The 19,894-nt window shown below is 47.8% G+C and overlaps 1 protein-coding gene across 6 annotated transcripts in view; it reads left to right on the top strand.

The window, feature by feature from the left end:
- NR6A1 (nuclear receptor subfamily 6 group A member 1) overlaps positions 1–18,514 on the top strand; it is a 66,647-nt gene extending 48,133 nt beyond the window's left edge. For 5 of the 6 annotated variants that reach the window (XM_090121685.1, XM_090121683.1, XM_090121687.1 and 2 more), the window contains 7 exons: positions 591–646; positions 2,581–2,738; positions 3,612–3,839; positions 4,410–4,664; positions 8,924–9,045; positions 11,028–11,180; positions 12,183–18,512. In XM_090121685.1, the coding sequence (XP_089977811.1) occupies positions 591–646; positions 2,581–2,738; positions 3,612–3,839; positions 4,410–4,664; positions 8,924–9,045; positions 11,028–11,180; positions 12,183–12,271 (1,061 nt within the window). In that variant the 3' untranslated portion in view covers positions 12,272–18,512. Of the gene's footprint in view, positions 1–590; positions 647–2,580; positions 2,739–3,611; positions 3,840–4,409; positions 4,665–8,923; positions 9,046–11,027; positions 11,181–12,182 lie in introns of all 6 variants that reach the window. The other variant, XM_090121684.1, reaches the window with a different exon arrangement.
- Positions 18,515–19,894: the final 1,380 nt, after the last annotated feature.

Below are 19,894 nucleotides of genomic sequence, written 5' to 3'. Positions count from 1 at the left end.
AACTGCTATATGGAGCAACCGGGCTGTTCTGAAATGAAACCGCTTAGCTCAGTGTAGTAACTTGAATTTTAAATGCATAGTTTGCATGCAGCTAACTTGGTGATTGCTTTGGGAGGGCTGACCCTCTGGAACAGCGGCAGTGTGAGCCAGCTGCAGTGAGGTGCTTTATCTCTGTGTTGTCTACAGCATCAGCAGAGTCTGTGCGTGCAGCCGGGCCTGCACCGGCCTCGCAGGCTGAATGGAGTGGACTTAGACATTTACTGTTCACATTTCATTTTCTAGTATTGAAGTATTTCAAGAAGAGCAGTAGGGTTGCTTTCCATATGCCATCCCTCAAATTAATATAAAATTGTCATAAAGGACTGATCGTTCCTTCATTCTCTGTTGCTCAAGAATCTCACTTAACACTGAGTAATGTTTGATGCCACAGAAATACGTTGCTGTTGGGGTGAGGAGGAGTCATTGCTCTCCAATGCACTTTAAGCAGAATTAATCTTTTAAGAATAAAAATTGTTTTAAAATAGAAAATATCTATTTTTAAAATACCAAATAGCATTGTTGCTTACCAAGATTTGGTTGTCTTCTTTCAGCAATCAGAGAGGATGGCATGCCAGGAGGAAGAAACAAAAGTATTGGACCTGTCCAGGTGAGCACATGCAGTAATTTCTCCAGGGCTCTCTTTTGTTCTTGTTCTGACGACCTTGGCACTCATTTCTGCAGCAGCCAGGTTTCTCCCTGCTGTGGCTGGGGAAAGGCAAGCAGCTGGCCATTTTGGGATGGGGAAGGTGAGTAATTTCTGCAGGAGGTGCGTTTTCCAAGTGCTTTGCTTGCCATTACTCCTGGTTCTAGCTGCTGGGAGCCAGTCACGAGCAGCGCATCCTGGAGTGGAGAAAGAGGCACTGAGTGCCTTTGGGAGGACACAGGGGCAGTGCTGCTTTGGCAAAGGTCCCCCAGACATGTCCCTGCCAGCAAGGGCTTGCCACCCTGTCTGCTGCAGGTGTGTGCCACAGACAGTAGGTTTGTAAGTAAAGTTCAACTCTGCTGTCTGTGGGAGAGGACGCATTACAGCCTTGGGGCATCGTGGTGGGTACCTGCATGGGAAGCCTGGGATCCCTGCACCGCTGTTTGAGCAGTCAGAGCTGCCTGTCCTTCGTGAGCAGCACAGGGACCTCAATCCCTCCAAAGCTCCCAGTAAATCTTGCAGGCTGTGCACTGCAATTTCTTAAGTTGTTGCAAGAGGAGCTCCCAGTAAATGTCTTGCTGATTGATGACATAGCTTGTCTGGAGATGTCTTGTAAAAAGCGAGGTAATTCAGCACAGCAGCCTGTACTGAGTGTGTGAGGCATGACAGCTGTTTCCAGCTGGCTTCTGGAGAAGCAGTCTTTAAAAAGTTTACTGTTTATTTTAATAAAACAGAAAGAACACCAAAAGCATTTTCTGAGACAATATACCTATGAAAACACTACTCACTACAGTGCAAAATGAAAAACATGAAAAGCCAGACAGCCAGGAAGCGCAGATCCTCTGTGACTGACCAAGAATAAGGCAAGAATTCCTGCAGCCCCACTGGCTGCCAGCAGTGGAAAGGAGCCAGCTCAAATCATAGTAAAAATCATCTAGCACTTTCTGCTGTTTGCAAACATCATATTTATATTGTTAGTTACTGATTCTTGAAGTCCATGTGGGTCTATCAAGGAAGAACAAACTTTTATTTCTGGCCAGGTGATGACTCAGATTTTAATGCCTCTCTGCAAAATGCAGCTTTAATAGAAGAGCGGCCTCTGCTAGTCACAGCAGGCCCTGGCCCTCTGAGCTCTGCGTGGTTGGTCACTGACTGATGGATCGTGCCATCAATTCCATGTCCTGGGGTGCAGCACTTTAATTACTGCACTCTTTGGATGTCTTCAGATGTTGTACCTGGTAAGCCTAGTGTGGTTGTCTGACAATTTTCTAGGGCTGGAATAAACTGTTCGAACAATGTTGGGTGCTTGAAAATGATGTTCAGAGTTCACTGCCCTTTCTTGCATCGTGTCAGTGCGAGGTCTCCCCATGCTGAGACAGCCTTGCTGAGAGGAAATACAAAAAATTAAAAAAAAAAAAAAAACTCAAAACGTTGATGTTGCATATTCCTCACAGCTGATGTAACTCTTCTCCAGGAGCACATGCAGCTCCTTGAAGCACTGTACCACGCTCAGGACTGAGTGATGCTCTCGATGGACTGGCTGCAACTGCTCTGTGGTTTTGCGCTCTTTGACAGTGGCTGATTTACGGCTCGTTGCTGTGTGTGTCTGACATAATCCTTTTGTGTGTCCGTTCCTCTCTGCTCTGTTATTGACACTTGAATTGTACTGCTGGAGCTGAAGGTCACCGACATCAGCTGTAAATAGAATTTTTTATATGTGTTGTTAAATGTAAAGGGAGAATGTGGTGTTTCTAGGAACAGTGAAGTGTTTCTGCAAGGGCAGGCCGGCTCCAGCCCTGCTCACTGCGGTGGGCGTTCGCGTGTGGAAGCTCTGCCTTGTTTTCTGTTCAGTGGAAGCAGCAGCTTGGCACTAACTGCAATGATCTTATTTCTGAAAGATATCGGAGGAGGAGATTGAAAGAATTATGTCCGGACAAGAATTTGAGGGAGAGGCAAACATGTCATGGAGCAACAATGGAGACAGCGACCACAGTTCCCCTGGAAATGGAGTTTCTGAGAGCAACCAGCCTTCACCTGTGTCTACTCCATCTTCAAGGTGGGAATTAACTCTGGAAGAGTTTCATCTTGTAATAATTCTGACTGTTTCCCTGGGTGATGCTTGGGGTCAGTGTAGGAGAAGTTCACTGGGAATACCTCTGTGTGAGCTGAACGTGCTGCACATCCTTACGTCTCTAAATGCACTTTCAGAAAGACACTAACTAGATTGAGAAATACTGAATTGAGAGGTGAAACGCTCATGTTGAAATGAAAAAAAAAAAGGCAGTGTTGAGTTAAAATTCTAGTAATTGAACTAGAGCTCTTAATTTGTATTGATTTTATTTTTTTTCCTGCAGATTATGGAGAATTGATTAGCTTTCACTGCTCGATCTGTATAAGCTCTTTTGCTTCACTGTGTTCAGATTTTGAAAATAAATGAATTCCATTTAGGTTACTAATTAATGGTGTTGTATTGTGAGCTGCCATTAATGCTGGCCTCCTGATTCAGCGTTGGACACAGCAAGGATCTCAGGCTTGCAGTCCATCTGCTTTCAGTTGCACTGTAAGCTAGGAGGTATTTGCTTTCCCTGCCGATATGAACTATTTAATTTACAGTCATAACTTCTGTCCCTTTAAGAAAGCAGGAGTGGAACTGCTCACTGCAGTTGGGTGTCTGCTCAGAATGGATGCTCAGCAGCTGCTCCCAGCACTTTGCTCAGAGGAACTGGCCGGAGCCATGCTCGGCACGAAGCACCCGACCTGCACGCTCAGTATATTCCAGTGTAGGATGTACACACAGAGGGGTTTTTCATTCTTTCATTGACGTTTTTTCTTCTGTGTTTTAATCCACATATTCTGTAGGTGGAGTTTTAACATTTTAATGAATCAGGCAGAATTATTTTAGTATATTAAAACGCTTTTCCTTTTCCAGTAGGTCCGTGGAGCTGAACGGATTCGCTGCACTCAGGGATCAATATATTGGGACACCAGTGTCCACGCACTATCAGTACCTCCCGCACCTTTTTAGCTATTCTGCTCACTCGGCGCTGGTGCCCCCCCAGACGCGCAGCCTGGACCCCCAGTCTCACAGCCTGATCAACCAGCTGGTGTCAGCGGAGGACCTGGAGCCGCTCGGCACGCCGATGCTCATTGAAGACGGGTGAGTGTGCAGCCCTGAGCTGCGCATTTCAGGCTGTGCTGCAATGAGCTGCCGTGCTGCGAGGGGTGCTGGAGGTACAGGGAGCATGGGGAGCTGCTGCAGCTGCATTGCGGGCAGCAATCCAGAGCCTGTCCTGTGGCGAGGCTGTGGCTGGGACTTTGCAGAGCAGTTCAGGCTGTATGTGCTGGGCTGAGGCTGCGCGGCGGCAGAGTTCAGTGGTTTCACCCTGAGGTTGCACTAGCTATGCACGAGGGCTGGTGACAAGCACCACGGCTGGAAAAGTACGTGGGACCGGAGTAAAGCGGGGCCAGCTTGCAGGAACCACTTGCCCTGTGCCCAGGAGCTGCAGGTGCTGCCCGGGATGAGCCCCAGCTGCAGAGGTTCTCCTCTGGCCCCAGCAGGCACTGGCAATCGCCGCTGCCGCCGCCAGGTGACACTCTGGGCACCGGCATTCCGGGCGCTCGCACACCAGTTGTGGTGACATTTTTCTTGCTTTTCAAGTGCCTTGTCAGATTGTGTCATTCTGTGTTTTTAATTATTTTTATGCCTTCATATTAACTGTGCCTGCAGGTATAAAGTGACTCAGGCAGAGCTGTTTGCATTGTTGTGTCGTCTGGCGGATGAATTGCTTTTCAGGCAGATTGCTTGGATCAAGAAGCTGCCATTCTTCTGTGAACTCTCAATCAAGGACTATACCTGCCTGCTCAGCTCCACCTGGCAGGAGCTGATCCTGCTTTCCTCGCTGACTGTGTACAGCAAACAGATCTTTGGTGACCTCGCAGATGTCACCTCCAAGTACTCGCCCTCTGACGATGAGCTGCACAGGTGAGGTGCTGGTGGGAGTTCTGTGCTGACGGTGTGTGCTTGAGACTTCATATGTAGTCAGTGCTGAATGAAAGCTTCCTTTTGCAGGGAGATGTAGGATGTCTCCTTTCCTTTTGGTCATGCCGCTGGAAGAGATGTCCTGTGATTTCAGTTTGTGGTTTCTGTTGAGACTGACAATTTTTCTGCCTAATCTCTGTGGCTGTTCTGTGTTTCTCAGCGCATGGCAGATTTCTTCCTTATTTTACCTGAACTTTCTCTTCATCCTTTTTTAAGGATCTTTGCTACATTTTTAAAATCCATTTTTTATTCTTATTTCTTTCATGAAAGTTGTAGAAATCAAACTGTGAGGGAGAAAAAACACAGTGTGGATGTAAGTCCATTTCTAGCTTTTGTTTTCAAGCTAACAGCACTAACAGCCAGAGGGGCTTCTGTCTGCCTGAGCAAATAGCTGGACAGAGACTTTCTGGCTATTGGAAGAGAAAACAGGTACTGGTTGCATCATCTTGAGGGTGGCTCTCCCATAGCAATGCCATCTCACTTCAGCACAACCCTACAAACCACCTTTATTGTGGGGAGAATGAAAGAAATTAATCTGGCGCTGGGTAACCCTGAGATACGGAAGGTCTTATTGAAAAATTGTTTGGGCAATGGAAAGATTGTTCACAAAGCTGGTTGTCTTTATTATCAAAGTGTTCATTATTAATTGCCATTTCATTGTTTTGATTTCATAAATGTAAAGATGTTGCAACTTAGCTGTTGTTTTTCCATAGTCTGTACTATCTGATGCTCTGAGTAACCTGCCTGTCATTTATCATTTTGGCCAGGGTGTTGGGTTTTTGTGCTTTTTTTCTTTTTTTTTTTTTCCTTACTTCTGTAGTCTTGGTGCCAGCCGGATCCTTTTGGCAGCAGTCGAAATCTTACAATATCATGATGAAATAAGTGGGATTTACCTAGGCTGCTGCCCACCTTCTCCTTTATTGTTTGCTCTGTTGGTGCTCTGCCTGTGCTAGGCTTGGCAACGTTGCAGGAGTCATCGGGGGATCTAAATGTTTAGTAAGGAGAGATTTAAAATACGTCTCTACCCTCCGGTCATCGTATCACCAAGCAGTTCCTTGAGGTTCCTTTGTGCATCTCCCTTCACCCCTTGGAGACCAACTTGCTGAGGACCACAGGGGAGGCGAGGGCTGGCCACAGGTGCCTCGTTTCCTGGGGCAGGTCCCTGCTCCACGCTCAGCCCGGCTGTTGCCATTCATCCTGTGCCTGGTGCTGCTCCTGCAGGGAGCAGCGTGGGTCAGAGGGAAGCACAATAACACTTGTTCCTATATTCATCCTTCCTTTTGTTTGCACTGTCCTGGTCAGAGCCTCAAAAGAGAAGAGTGTGTTTCATTTGGAGTTTGTGATAAATACGAGCGGGAGGTAAGAAAACAGGACAAAGGAGGAACCCTCCCCCTTCAGAAATGGGTGATTCAAAGCCGGTAGCCTCAAAAGTCCTTCAGAGGAGATCTGTGCACATGGGTGAAAATAGGCATTCTTAGGAGTGGAATGCTGCTGTGGTCTCTTCTGATTTAGCCTTTCAAGTATCGCTAATTGTCATTAAGGGAAATAGGAAAACGCACACCAAAAGCCATTTGCGGGAAGCTGCACAGATGAGGGCTGAGTCTCTGTTGTCTTTGTGGCAGCTCATCCATAGTGAAACTGCCTGCGTGTGGCAGGGGGACATACGCTCCTGACAAGCTGTTTCCTTTGGATTTGTGAGGAACTCATGAAGAGAGGTTTCTGCCTTGAGGGGTTTCTTGAAGAGCTTCCGTTTCCTTGGAGAACTCCAGTGCTGATTAGTGGTTATTGCAAAATGAAGTTTGGTCTCGCAGCCAGCTGAAAACAATTGGTCTGAGCTGTGCTGGTCCAACTCGTTGGGGTTATTTGAGTATTTTGCAAAAGGACAGGAGCAACTCTAATGCTTAGGTAGGTGACAGTGAACACATCAGATAAGCTCCTGTGTCTTATTCCACTCTAACAGCAGGCTGAGCGTTCTCCTGGGCTGCTGGATCAAATGTTTTCTTTTATTGTGCTGTTTTCTGTAGGTGAATATGAAATGAATGGATTCCTGACCTCCCCCAGCACTCTTCTGATAGCGCTTCTATTCCCCCTCTTCCCAGCTGATCCTGATAACCCATAGCCAGAAACTCGCCTGGTATAAACTGCGAGGAAAGGTGTGTGGAGGAGTCGGTCCTCGGGAAGAAATAGGGCTGTGAAAAACAGAACAGCTTTGTTTGAAAGGGGGAGGAAAGTATGCATAGAAAACTAAGACAGTTCAACTGCAGGAATGAGAGAAGAGCTCTCCTGGATTTATGAAGTGATGAGTGGCTGGTAAAAATATGCATGCTCTAAAAACAATTAAACTCCACAGACAACTGAGTGGTCTTTGTGCTCATTAACTTCTTGAGCTTTGCAATCTTGCACCTGCAAGATTTTTAATGTCAACTTGAGAGCAAGAAAACTTGTACAACTTTAGATTAGCCGACAAGGCTTTCATCACTTACAATATTACTTTCCTGAAGAACTGACCCGAAGTTCAGATAGCTTGTTTTCACTTCTCTGAGGCCAACCTCCACCGTGCATTTTACAAATAACTTTGAAGTAAACAAACATACATGCCAAAATAAGGTGTTATTCACTGAGAAGAGTTCTATTTTCGTTCTATTCAGAGCTGACTTTCTGGCTGCGCTCTTATTCTTTGTGCGGCACAATGGCAGAGCGCAGCTGAAGCTTGCCGAAACACTTCTGTCCCACTTCTGAGGATTTATGCAATACACGGTTTCTTTGAAACCAGTGATGTTGTGGTGAGAGGCACTCAGGAGAGGCCGGTACTGGCCATTTGCACACGTGGGCAGTGCCTGCAGGCACCAGAGCTGCTCTGCGCCCTGCGGCTCGCTGCTGCCTCTGCCCTGCAGCACGGGGGTTCTGTGCCCTCAGGTCTGCATCAGGCCATTTCCTGGGGTGGAAGGGCAGTTTCCCTTGCAAGGGGCTGCCCTCTGCCACCTGTTGGTTCCTGGCTTCTCTTGGACAGGGTGGGAGCTCAGAGGGAAGCCTGCAGCTTGTTTTTAACAGGCTTCCTGTGTCTGAGGCTGCTGGTTTGTGTGGAAACATCTCATCCCCCTCCTGTTTATAGAACTTCTTGGATGTTTATATAGTGGGGACTGGGTTCCCCCCATGGGGCTGTATCTCCTCACCTGCTTACTTTGAGCCCGTGCTGCTGTGTGACAAATAGTCCATCTCTGTGTGCTGTGCTGACAAACAGCAGAGCGGCTGTGCAGGGAACTGGGAGCTCTGAGTGCAAGCAGCCATGTGTTCAGAAGCAAACGCCTCATACAGAGGGAGAACTCAGGACTGGCAGTGGTGGTGGCTGCAGGTCCCAGCAGTGGGCCCATGACAGCCCTCGCTGGTGGCAGTCTGCTGCCATTGGGTTTCAGAGTGTGTGTAGAAAGCACAGTGACTCCTGCATGGCCTGTTTGGGGGGAGGGCTTCAGAAGGAAATAGCCTTACTTAGACTGCATGATTAGCCTCAGACATTGTGTCTGCAACCTGGAGTTCCACCTGCGTTAACCTTGGTTATTTGTATTTTGGTGCATGTTTGTATTTCTGAGGAGGGTCCCAGCCTTACTGCAGTGTCTCACCACAAGAAGCTCTCAGCTGAGGAAGATGAGCAAAGCGTAACGGGCAATAAATATGGTTGTGTGGAAGTATGGAAGCTTTGCCATTTACTCATGGGAATTTTAGGGAGGTGATGGGTGGTCCTCACCTGTCCATTAGATAACTGGGGAGCATTGTTGTGCATGGGTCAGCGTGATTCTCTGATGTTAATTTAAATGGGATTACACGGACAAAAGAAATTGTGGGCACTTCTGGTGTTGGAAATACAAAGTGCAGGAAGATGCCTGCCCCGTGAGGTGGGAAGGCACTGTCCTGATGGTGAATTGGGGCAGTACAAGTGTAGAGAGGCAAAGCAACCTACCTGTAAGCATACAAGAGGTAACTGCATGTTCCGTGCTCTGCTGGACAGCTGGAGCAGGGTGGAGATAAACTGAAGCACTTCCTTCTACTTCCATTTAACAGTCCCAGCAGACTTGAAGCAGTTTTGGTGAGGGTTTTTGAATACTATTGCAAGACTTAAAAATCTCTGAAGTTACTAAAACGAGTTTCTTGCTTTTCGTACATGGACTGTGCCCCGAATATGTTGATGTGTGATCTCTGTCCTCCAGATTCAGTGAAGAGGGGATGGAGGTGATGGAGCGGTTGATCTACCTCTTTCGCAAATTCAACCAGTTGAAGGTCAGCAACGAGGAGTACGCGTGCATGAAAGCCATTAACTTCCTAAATCAAGGTGAGTCAGTGAAGAGAAGGAGTCAGTCCTGCTGGAGGAAGGACCTGAGACCCAGGGATTGATGTGGGCTCTGCAGCCCCTCTGCTGTCATGCAGATAGCAGACACCTGTGTGAGGAAGTTCTGGAAGTGAAGGAATGCTTTTGCTTAGTTGCTTTTATTGCCTTTAAAGGCACCAAGGACAGTGCTTGTGCCATACATACAGTTGGAACATATCTAAAATGTTCATATCAGAGTAAGAGTATAACAGAGAGACTGGTAACATTTGTCTGGAGTACATTTGGGTGACCAATTTCTTACCAGCTGCTTACGAACTTTTCACCAGTCATCTGAAAGTGACATTGGTGTAGATAACTGTTTAGGCAAATTAATATGCATGATTTTTTTCCATAGTAAAAAAAATCTTTCACAAATTCCAAACTGAAAGTGCATTTGTTCTTCTGCTTGGGAGGGTGGCTTTGTAAAATTGGTCCTCCCTTTGTAGAGTTTTCCTGACTCTTGAAGTGATTTGCCCTCAGGATTTATGCTTAGGTCACCTAGTTGGCTTCCTATTTAGAGTCTCTGTCAATGTATTTTCCTATTCCTAATGCTAAGTCTTTAAAGGGGGAAAGAAGGATTTATGTGCAGGCAGTGAATTCTGCTAATGAGGGATGGTATCTTCCTGTTGGTTAACCAGTGTATTAGAGCCAGCAGTTCAGCCTGTTGCAGTACCCTTGAAAATCTTCAAATAAGTCAATGCAAATGCAATGAAATGTAGGTTAGTTCTTCAACACATGAAGAGATCCTGGGCAGTTCCTAACAAATGTGGTAGGCTGAAATAGTTTGGAATTGATAGGTTTGTTGTGATTCCCTTTCCAGTAGTTGGTTGTTGCCATTACGTGTCTATGGAACCTCTTGAGACATTTCTTTATTGTTGTGTGTGCATAAATGAAGACAAGTATGGAGAGGAAAATGCTTAATAGATGGTGTTCAGCTGTAATTTTGGAAATAAATGTCCCCAGAGTTTTTCATGCTGTGAAAGATAGTTGCAGTCTGTAAAATGTGCTGAAAACTCCCTCCTCCCCCACTCATTTTCACCAGAGATAATGCTGACGCTTCAATGTGTGCCCGGGCTCAGATTCCGGTTTGCTTCCCTGGGCAGTTTCCTGACACTTCTTTAGCTGTCTCCATTGTTTTCCAAAATGTATTTTCATTAACTTCCTGTCTTCTTTTATTTTTAGTTGAAGTTCGCAATTTTTTATGTGACATACCTGAAAATTATTTTTAAAAGTCAGCTTTTGGGCAGCAGATAAATGCCTCTTCGTCAGGTTGTCTCTCAGCACTGAGCCCGCAGTGAGGGTCGCATGGTTTCCGTATCCAACGCATTGGATCCCCCCCAGGACACCCAGCAAATGTCATTGATCATGCTGAACGGTGGCAGTGGCACTTCCTGCCACGCTGATGGCTTGGGAATGTCCATTTTCCTTCGTGTTCATTGCCTGACATGGATAAAGCTGGATTTTTAAATAAGAACTTGACAAGTTTGTAAAGCTCGTTTGACGTAATTCATAAGCAGATGGGAAGAAATATGATGATACCTTGAATTACAGTCAAAAGCTTTCCTCAGCCAAAATCACCATGTTTCTGTCTGAGGAAGTACTACGTTGGATCCGCTGTGAGGACAAAACCTTGACATGCAGCTGCTTTACAGAAGCCAGGCAGGGATTTGAGGTTGCTAGAGCTGTTATCTGCGAGGGAGTGCCCTGAGCACTGAGGATGAGCAGGTTAGGGCTTCAGCTCTTCCATCCATGTCTTTGTGGAAGGAGCCCTTGTGCCGGGCACACCTGGCACGAAGTCTCTGTGTCACTGGGCACTCAGCCTCCAGAACAGCAACCCAGATTAGAGTTTTAGAAGTCAGTCTGTCCTTCCTGAAGAAGTATGAATCTGCTGTTGTTCTCAGTTGTTTTCTTTATGTTTTCATCACTCCGATCATATTCTCTTTCAGACATTAGGGGTTTAACCAATGCATCCCAACTGGAGCAGCTGAATAAGCGGTACTGGTACGTTTGCCAGGACTTCACAGAGTACAAATACCCGCACCAGCCAAACCGTTTTCCGGATTTAATGATGTGTTTGCCAGAGATACGATATATTGCAGGTAACTTCTGAGCTCTTCTCCCACTGCGATCATTTGCAAGTGATGAAATCTGCTTTTGAAAAAAAGTTAACGTGAGAACAGAATCCCTGCTCACGTTGCTGGAGGGTGTTCATGTGAGACCTCGTTCTGTTCGAGCTGTTCCCCTGGCTTTGAGGCGTTCTCTGCCACCCCCAGGTCACTCACCCGGGCCGACTCCTTGGCATGTTGTCCCCGTTGTGCCAGGCTTTACAGTGCTGTGTGCTCATGTTGCCCCACTCCCAAGGAGTTAGGCCTCACCCCCGAAGTGCCCACGTTCAGCATTTCACTCATGTTTTATTTTCACCCCTCCTGTCCTGGCTCAGAGGCATTTTGTCTCGAGGAGCACCAAGGTGTGGTCCTGGTGTGAGTTGTTTCAGGAGGGGCAGGGAAATCCCTGCACACTGCCTGGGATGCTCAGTGAGCAAGGCAGCAACAGACCTGCAGGTAACCCCTGCCTCAGCTGCTCTGGGCCTCGGCACCTCTGAGACATGCAGGTGAAGTTCCTAGCTTGGTCGTGTCGCTAATTAAATCTGCAGGATCTGGTGTTACTAAGACATCGTTTGTTCCCAGATGTTATAGTGAAGGAAGATACTCGTCTCCTTGTGTCAAGGCTCAGTGTGCTTCATCCTACCCTGTTGTAACAAACCAGATAATAATCACATAATAGCTCACATAATTTACTCACTGAGATCAACAAGGGAGTTTGAGGAGAGACAGGATTTAGTCTTTCCCAGTTTCTATAAATACTGCTCCATTGTGGAGAAATCATTTTGATCTGACTTTGCCCATTTATTTAGCTTTCATTTCAGTAAATAATAAATCCTGTTGTGCCCAAATGGGTATCAAATGTCTAATGTAGCAGTAGGATGATTAACTGTTTCTCTGAGAGGTTCAAGGTAAAACCGTCATCAGTGGAGCTGGCTTAGGTGTCTCTCGGAAATCTGATTCAGGAATGGCTGCTAATTCTGATCTTTTTCTTAACAGGAAAGATGGTGAATGTCCCACTGGAGCAGCTGCCTCTCCTTTTTAAGGCCGTTCTGCATTCCTGCAAGACAAGCGTGAGCAAAGAGTGAGCCCAGCTTGGCCCCGGCCCGTGCCTTACTCTGTGCCTCAGGCAGGGAGCGGGCTCACCTCCAGAGGATGGGGGAAACATGATCAAGGCAGGAGGGAAGTGCTGAGACAGGGCAACGGGTGTCCCTGCCATTGTAGCAAGAATCTTTTGTTTGTTTTTTTTTGTTTGTTTGTTTTGTTTTTTTACTCTTTTTCCTTATATATTTATTTCACGACAGAGTTGAATGTATGATCTTCAACACGATGCACATGGTTCTGTATGAATGCAGCAGATGCATTCTCCAGCAGTTTACAGAATGTGAAGATGTTTAAAGTTGCAGTGTTTGTTAGGGTTAGTTCTTTTGTATTTTGGGGCTGGGGACTGAGATGACTAAGACTACCTCAAGGAGAAGATGCTGTTCGCACACTGCTCTTTTCATGATTTGTATCCAGAAGTGTTTGTCATAGAATGCAAACTGCCTCATTGACAGAGCTGTCAGTATCCCAGATGGACAATTTTGGAAAAGGGGGTGTTAGAGAAGTGCCAAGCTTTTTTTTGTTTGTTTGAAAAACTAAAAGAAAAAAAAAAAAGAAAAAAAAAAGAAAACCTAAAAAAAAAAAAAGGGAAGAAGACAGGGAGTGGAGAAGAAGGGGAAGTCTGTCTGGCCAGTAGGTTTCTTTTCCTCCAGCAGTTTTCAGATGCAGGTAGTGCCTGCAGTTTTCTTGAATCCTGTCTCCAGGATTGCAGGGCTCCCAAGACAAGAAGGGCTCTCTCACTCATTCCCAGCTCCATCTGTGGTATGGTGAGCTGCCCTTCCCTAGCCTCCCCAGCTGGGCTGCCACTGTTGCTGCAATACCTTGCTGTTCGACTGAAACTCTCTGTTGCAGTTCATAGTAGGCTCCCAACATGGCAGCAGTAAGGTACTCTTTTTGAGAGAGTGAGAACTGTAGTTCTGATCGCTTCCTTAACATCCATTTTAGGTTCATAAAGGTGGGAAAAACCTACTGAGGGAAGAGGCAGGGTTGCCCCTTTTAGTGTATTCCCCCAAGATGTCACTGACTACTGAGGAAACTTCTGCATTGCAGCCATCAGAAGCAGCTCATTTCTGGGAACTGCTAACTTACCCTGCGGAGAAATGCAGCCTGCATAAGGGTGAGAAAGGACTCCAGGATCCTCTGGCATGGCTTTCTCTGCTGGACTTGGGGAGTGCGTAGGTGTATCCTGCCAGGACAGTTTTATTGTTTAGTGGAATCCCTTCTTTCCAGAAAAAATTGGTATGACTAAAGAACTTGGTAAGCTGCTTGTCCCCGGTGTTGGGTTGGGCTTTTCCGTCCAGCAACCTCCACACTTCAGCGCATGGAGAAATGGCTTAATGGCAGCCAGTGAGCTGTCTGAGTAATTGCTCAATCCCGGCGTTTGGCTCAGTTTGAATGTCTCATGGTAATCTCATGGTGTCCTTCCCGTAGTGGTGGTGGGGAGTTTAGGGGAGGTGCTCCTGTTTTGGTTTCCTTCATTAGCTTAGGAAGATGCAGTCATCCTAGGGCCATGCTACCCTGGCTGGACTCCTTTCCCTGTGTCCTTACTGTGATCTTTTGAATGCTGTTTTTAAAATATTCTGGGAAAAAACTACTGTTTGCTCAGGGTAGGAGGATCCAGTTGCTCCCTTTCTGTCTTCTCCTGATAACAGCTGTGTATTGCTTAGAAGTACTGAAGCTGCTATTGATGAAGATGAATCTGATGGTGAATGGGAGAAAAATGTTGTTCACCAAAGTCATCTTTCCTTCCCTGTACTCATTCTGTTGAAGCCCAAGAGCCCTCGTGAGACTGGCTTGGCACTCTCTGGGTTAGTCAGCAGCGACGTGGGGCACTGGGTGCTGTCTGGAAGCCCTGGCTGCTCGCTGTGCTGCCCCTGGGAGGTGTGCTGCTGGCTAACAGAAGGCCCAAGGAGCATTGCTTTCTCTGGAATTCTGCCTGGGCATTTTCCAGCTCAATGGTTTCCCTTTTCTAAAAGTCCACTAGCTGTTCATTTCCCACTATTTAAATATGATGTTACGGGTAACAGCTGCTGGGACCAGCAGCAGTTCAGTTTGATAGAGCTTCACAAATCCAAAGTTGGTTCTGTAAATCTCATTTACATTCTGACTGTAAAATGAGACAAGCACATATTTCTCAGGAAGGCCTTCTGCATACGTCGTATACCTCAAGTGTAAATGGGAAGATTTTAGTGTATCTGTTTGTAAGTTAGAAAGTATTTCTTCGCTTTTAACTTTAATTTCCAAATAGCTTGATATGATCTTTTTATTACGGGTTATCTTCTGACTTGCTGTTCTATACACTCAAAGAATTGTTAAGTTGAATAGGAATAATTTTATTCTACAATCACCGAACTTGTATAATCTGCTGATGAATGAGTTAGTTTTAATAAGTGTACATAAAAGCAGTCATCTTATTGCCAAATACCCAACAAAACCAATCTGTTTGTTATTCCGAGTTTATCCAAAATGCTCCCAAGATTCATGCTGTACCAATAACAAAACCCCTAAGTTCATTTAGGATGACAAATGGACAACATGTGTTCCTTCTGTTGTATACACCAAATTCTGTAAAGGTTGATTGGCAGCATTTACTGTAGGGAGTAGAAGATCCTTACTAAATTGACAAGCAAGGGAGAAGCTAATATACCAAACCAGAATGTAACTCACTGGACAGTCATTCTTAATACCTTCTGCACCGAGTCCTCTAACGACTTGTATTTTTTAAACAGGGTAAAGTGAATGTGTTGCTTTGCAAACTCAGGTATTATGAGAAGGTAGGAATGTAGCTAGAAATGTAGAGACGTTAGGTCAGTCGCTAGATGTATTTGTGAATTTGGTTTGAAGGACACCCTGGAAAGGTTGGAATTTTTGTTCCATTCTTCACGTAGCATTCGGTTTACAGGGCCTCATATTTTATTTGTGCTTAATGCTAGTAGGGGGAAGTTCATTATCTTTGGTATCTATCTGCTGTTGCTTATCTGACCTTCTGTCATAGAGGAATCAATCAACAATAATAGTCTTTGGTAGAATTTTCTGCCATGACAAGTCAATTTTTATCCCCGATTTGAAAGATAAATTGGCTGACTGACCCCCTCCTCTCCTTCATAGTATTTGTGCAAATGGAAAGCTGAAGAGTTACTTTTAATCCGAGCAGAGATCTGGGACATAAATTTGAAATGCAGGGGCTCACCTTTTCAGAGGAGCTCTGCGTAGGTACCTTGTTGCTGTTTTACAGCTCGCAGCTCGTCATCAGCAGAGAGAATAGGGCAAAAATTGCTGCTGCAGGTGACGGGGGTGAGAGCTCAGGACTTGAGCAGAACTCTGACAGCCGCTGGCTTTCCTTCCCCTGCTCACTTCGGGACGGGCTTCTGTCCCATGAGCAGAGCTGTGCCCCTGTGATGTGTCAGCAGCAAGATCTTTCCTCGAGAGTGCTGTGTGTGGCTGCCGGGCCGCTCCGAGATGCCAGGAGCCTTCCTAACCTGATGGTCCTGGAGATGACAACAGTGGCTTAGTTGTGGCAGGCCCCGCAGCCATTTTGCACGCACGCCAGCTGCTTTCTAGGGGTGAGGCGTGCTGGTGGCTGCCATCTCCCTCATCTCACCTTGCTGGCCCGCACTGCTGCGCAGGCACTGCATGCTGTGGGACCCAGCTGTACCCCAGCATCTGTAGGTCTGAAGTGCTGAGCTTTTCCAGTCTGCTGTCACATAAGGACTGACGGGGAGCCACTGAGCCGCTGTGTGCGCAGGGACTCCTCAGCACGGGGCGGGCACAGCCAGCTCAGGCCCACTGTGTTAAGTCTTGTCCTTCAAACCAACCTTTTTAAACAAAAAACTTGAATTTCTTTTTACTACATTTTTTAAAACTACAAAACAACGAAAAAAAATCTTCTGTGAATGTGCTGTTTACCATTCATTCTTTCTTCTTTCTTGGTTTTGATTTGAAGCTATGAAGCTTGGTGTCTGTGAAGTGTTGTTATTTCTGTATTTCTCAGGACAATAAGCGGCAATCATCCCTGCCACGTCGAAGGCAGGAGAAAGGGGGAAACGTGGGGAACTACTTTAGGTGTGAAGCTGATTTTTAAGTTTTAGATGATGTGTGAATTGGGGGTGATGCATGAGATGTCAGGATCAAGCCGTAGTGTTTCTCTGGGTTCTCAGTGTGTTGTTTGCAGCACACAGCAGCTCAGGGATAAGTATTTAAACGTGACCCAGAGAAACCCTAAGTTTTGATGTTGCGGTGGTTGCTTCTTTCATGCCTTGTCTGGAGGACTCTCTGAGATCTGAATGGAGCCTCCCCTGGACATTCTGGGGGCTGGGGAGCGTGCTGCGTCCCACTCAGCGCCCTGGGAAGAGCAAAGGGCAACGTGCCGTCCTCACGGGGAGCTGCGCTTCCCCTGCAGGTGCGTCACTGGGGAGTGGGAGATTCCCCCCCGTGCTCATGTACAAAGCACCTCACAGCTCATGGAATCATGGAACCATTTTGGTTGGAAAAGACCTCTACGATCACCAAATCCAACTGATGTACCCCATCCTTTTTTTGCCTCTGTGTCACATGTGTTCGAATGCTCACGGGAAAGCTAAAATTGGGTTTTGCTCAATAGGACAGTCTCTGGCAGACAGTCCCGTTCCTGCTGTCAATTGGTTACTTAGGAATTGGAGCATTTTAATTTCCAGTTGGTGCAGCTTCCTCTTCCTGCTTCTCAGAGCACTCTCTCAGACCTGTGCTCTCTGCAGCTGCTGGGGGCACCCACAGCAGCACCGGGCTCTGCAGAGCAGCGGCACTGGGCCAGGGCCAGCATGGGCGGTGGGGCCACAGCCTGCTCCCTCGGCTGTCCCAGCGCCTGGGGCGCTGCAGAGCTTACAGCGGCCGTGCAGAGATCTGGGGGGCAATGCAGGCAATATCTCTGCTGTGAAAAAAAAATAGAAAAAGTGAGAGATACTGTGCAATTGACCTCTAACAGGTCTATGAAAGAAGCAACACGTTCAGTGGCAGAAGTGCCCCCAAGGGCAGAAAGAAACAGAAATTGAAACCAGATGACGATCAACCTTAACAAAGCCTTTTGTGATTCATTGTTTTCTTTCAATTTATAAAATGACTTGTAATAGTTGATAACATTATTGACTCAATTTCCATGACAAAACTACCTCGTGTGACATCCTGTATATCATCTCAAAGGGATTGTGTGAAAAACAAAATGCTGCCGGGGTTTGGTGCTGGTGCGGCCCGGAGAGTGCCCGCAGTTGTTCCCCTGCTGCTGGGGGTGGCTGTGACCCGCAGGCGCTGGGTGCTGCACGGTGCTGAAGTAGCAGGGTCGAAACGCTGCGGTGCCGCACAGGGCTGAGCTCCGCATTCCCTCGTGGTGCAGAACGGTGCAGGATGTGCTCTGCTGGCTTCACTTGCTTGGTGCCCAGCCTGGAGCAGACTGCAGCCCCTGCACTGCTGGCCCGGGGTTCATGGAGCTTTGCATCCTGGCTCACAGGGTGTGCCCAAAGCAGGATGGTCCTGGTCCTTAGGACCCTCCACAGATGTTTCCAGCGATGGCTTCTTCCAGCAGCACGCTGTGTTCTTCCCACAATCCCTTGTGTAAATCAGGGAAGCAGGATGTCTCCTGGCATGGCATGCTGTTACAGCTGGAGCCGGCCTGGCCTCGCCGTGGCCCCACTGGTGTCCCCCAGCCCACATGGGGCACGGCGCCGTCCCCGCTCCGCTGCTCCGCTCTGTGACTTGACTACCTGTGGAAATGTGACCAATAAGTGTTGAACGCATGTTTAGCGAGTGTTAGCTGTATGAACTAATAAATGTGAATTGTTCTGCACTGCTGGCCAGGCTGCCGTCTGCTTTCATCCTCCACCCTGAAGAGTGACTGCCCCATCACTGGCAGCACTGCCGGCACTGGGCTGGTGCTGGTCCTGGAATGTGTCTGGGTACCACTGGGTCTCATGGGGAGCCTGAGCCTGTCTGTGTCCCACCGAGAGCAGGCGTCAGGGTGGGCCAGGGGCAAGACGAGGTGATGGTGTGGGTTGATGGCGTGGGGCCATAGGAGTGGCTGGGCAGCAGGGGCGGGAGGGGTCATTCAGAAGAGAGCTGTGCCTGGGAGCATTGGCAGCAGTGTGGCGACTGCATGAGCCCTTCAGAGATCTGAGATGGAGTGAGGTAGACACTGCGCTGAGCTTCTCATCTTTACATCTTTGTGTGCAGTGGGTGCATATCAAGGCCCTGGGCACTCTCTGTGAGTTGCTGAACATACAGACGTTGGCTCTTGGTCCTCCATGGAGCTGATGGATCCATGTCGGGTCGCTCACGAGGGCAGTGCTGTCCTGCAGCAGACATTTTAACTTAGGAAGGTCTCCAACACCTCTTTCAACAACAGAAATCCTTTTGTTCAGACCCAGAAGGGTTTTGCTCTGGGAGCAGGATGAAGATCTTCCTCATGCTGGGCCAAGCCAAACAGCACTGGCTGCAGGTCAGTCGTGTCCCAGACCCCAGCTTCTCTCATTGCTTACTCTCCCTTGCTCCTTCCAGGAGTTATGGAGTCTCAGCATGAGCCATGCTGCTCTGCTCCTCTACCGTGTGCTCTCCCTTTCCCTGTACCTCTCGACTGTGCTCATTTTGCTTATTTACAGCACTTCTCCTACCGGCAAAGCGTCTCTGATGCCTCTGCCCCATACTGCCTGGATTTATTCCCCCACGGGGCCCCGGAGGTTGGCAGTGCGCGGGGCAGTGCAGAGGACGCTGTACTTGCAGGTTGGGTTTGCCCAGCACCAAGGCAGAGCCTGGGGACATGCGGCAGCATGGGGGCTGCTGCAGTTGGGAAAAGTACCGACATGTTTTAATTTCCAGCTGAACCTCTGCTGACCACTGTATTTTGATTAGAGCTCTGCTTCCTTTTCATCTCCGAGCTCGGGCTGGTGACAACTGCCGCAGCCTCGTGCGCCGAGTGCCATAGTTTATCACCGAAGGCCAACTGCTCTATGAATCCAGAGCCAGCGCTGAACAAATCACGCTGTCACCAACGTCAAACTTGTTAACCTGATCTTTGGTGGATCACCAGTGTCAACATTGCATGGGACATACATTATCGGGCCCAAGGACTTTGGGAGATGCGTTTGTCAGGCTGTTCTGTCACAGTCCCACTCTTGACCTTCGCAAAGTAACTTTCAAGGATAATCCGCCTTCCTCTTAAAGAGAGAAGCTGTCCCCCAGAGGGTCACCCACAGCCAGGGTGGGGTGCGGAGTGAGGATGGGGCTCCCCGTGTGGTGGGTGAAGGTCTGCAGGCATAGCTCTGGGCTGGGGGGATCTCTGCTTCATTCCCCATCACTGTATCTCCTCTGGGCTCCCACCTTGCCACCAGCTGCTCCCATGTTGTGCAGGAGTCGGATGAAGGACAGCCACTGCTGCCAGGACAGTGGCAGTATGTTCCCAGCGGGCTCCTGCCTGCCGCTCCCCACTGGTGCCTGGTGCTGGGATGGGGCTGCTCAGGGCGGGGAGCAGGGTTGGCCCCCAAGGCGGGCGCTGGGCTCCAGCCCCACGCTGCTCTCCCCGCAGGGTGACCCTGCTAATCAGCTGTGAAAGAGAAAGAAAGCCGAAAAGAAATCTCTCTCTCCGCTAA

The sequence above is a fragment of the Phasianus colchicus genome, chromosome 19 (assembly GCF_987193195.1).
Source record: "Phasianus colchicus chromosome 19, bPhaCol1.hap1.1, whole genome shotgun sequence".
Classification (NCBI taxonomy): Eukaryota; Metazoa; Chordata; class Aves; order Galliformes; family Phasianidae; genus Phasianus; species Phasianus colchicus.
Note: the sequence above shows the minus strand (reverse complement) of the source record. Positions and strands in the feature narration are given on the sequence as shown.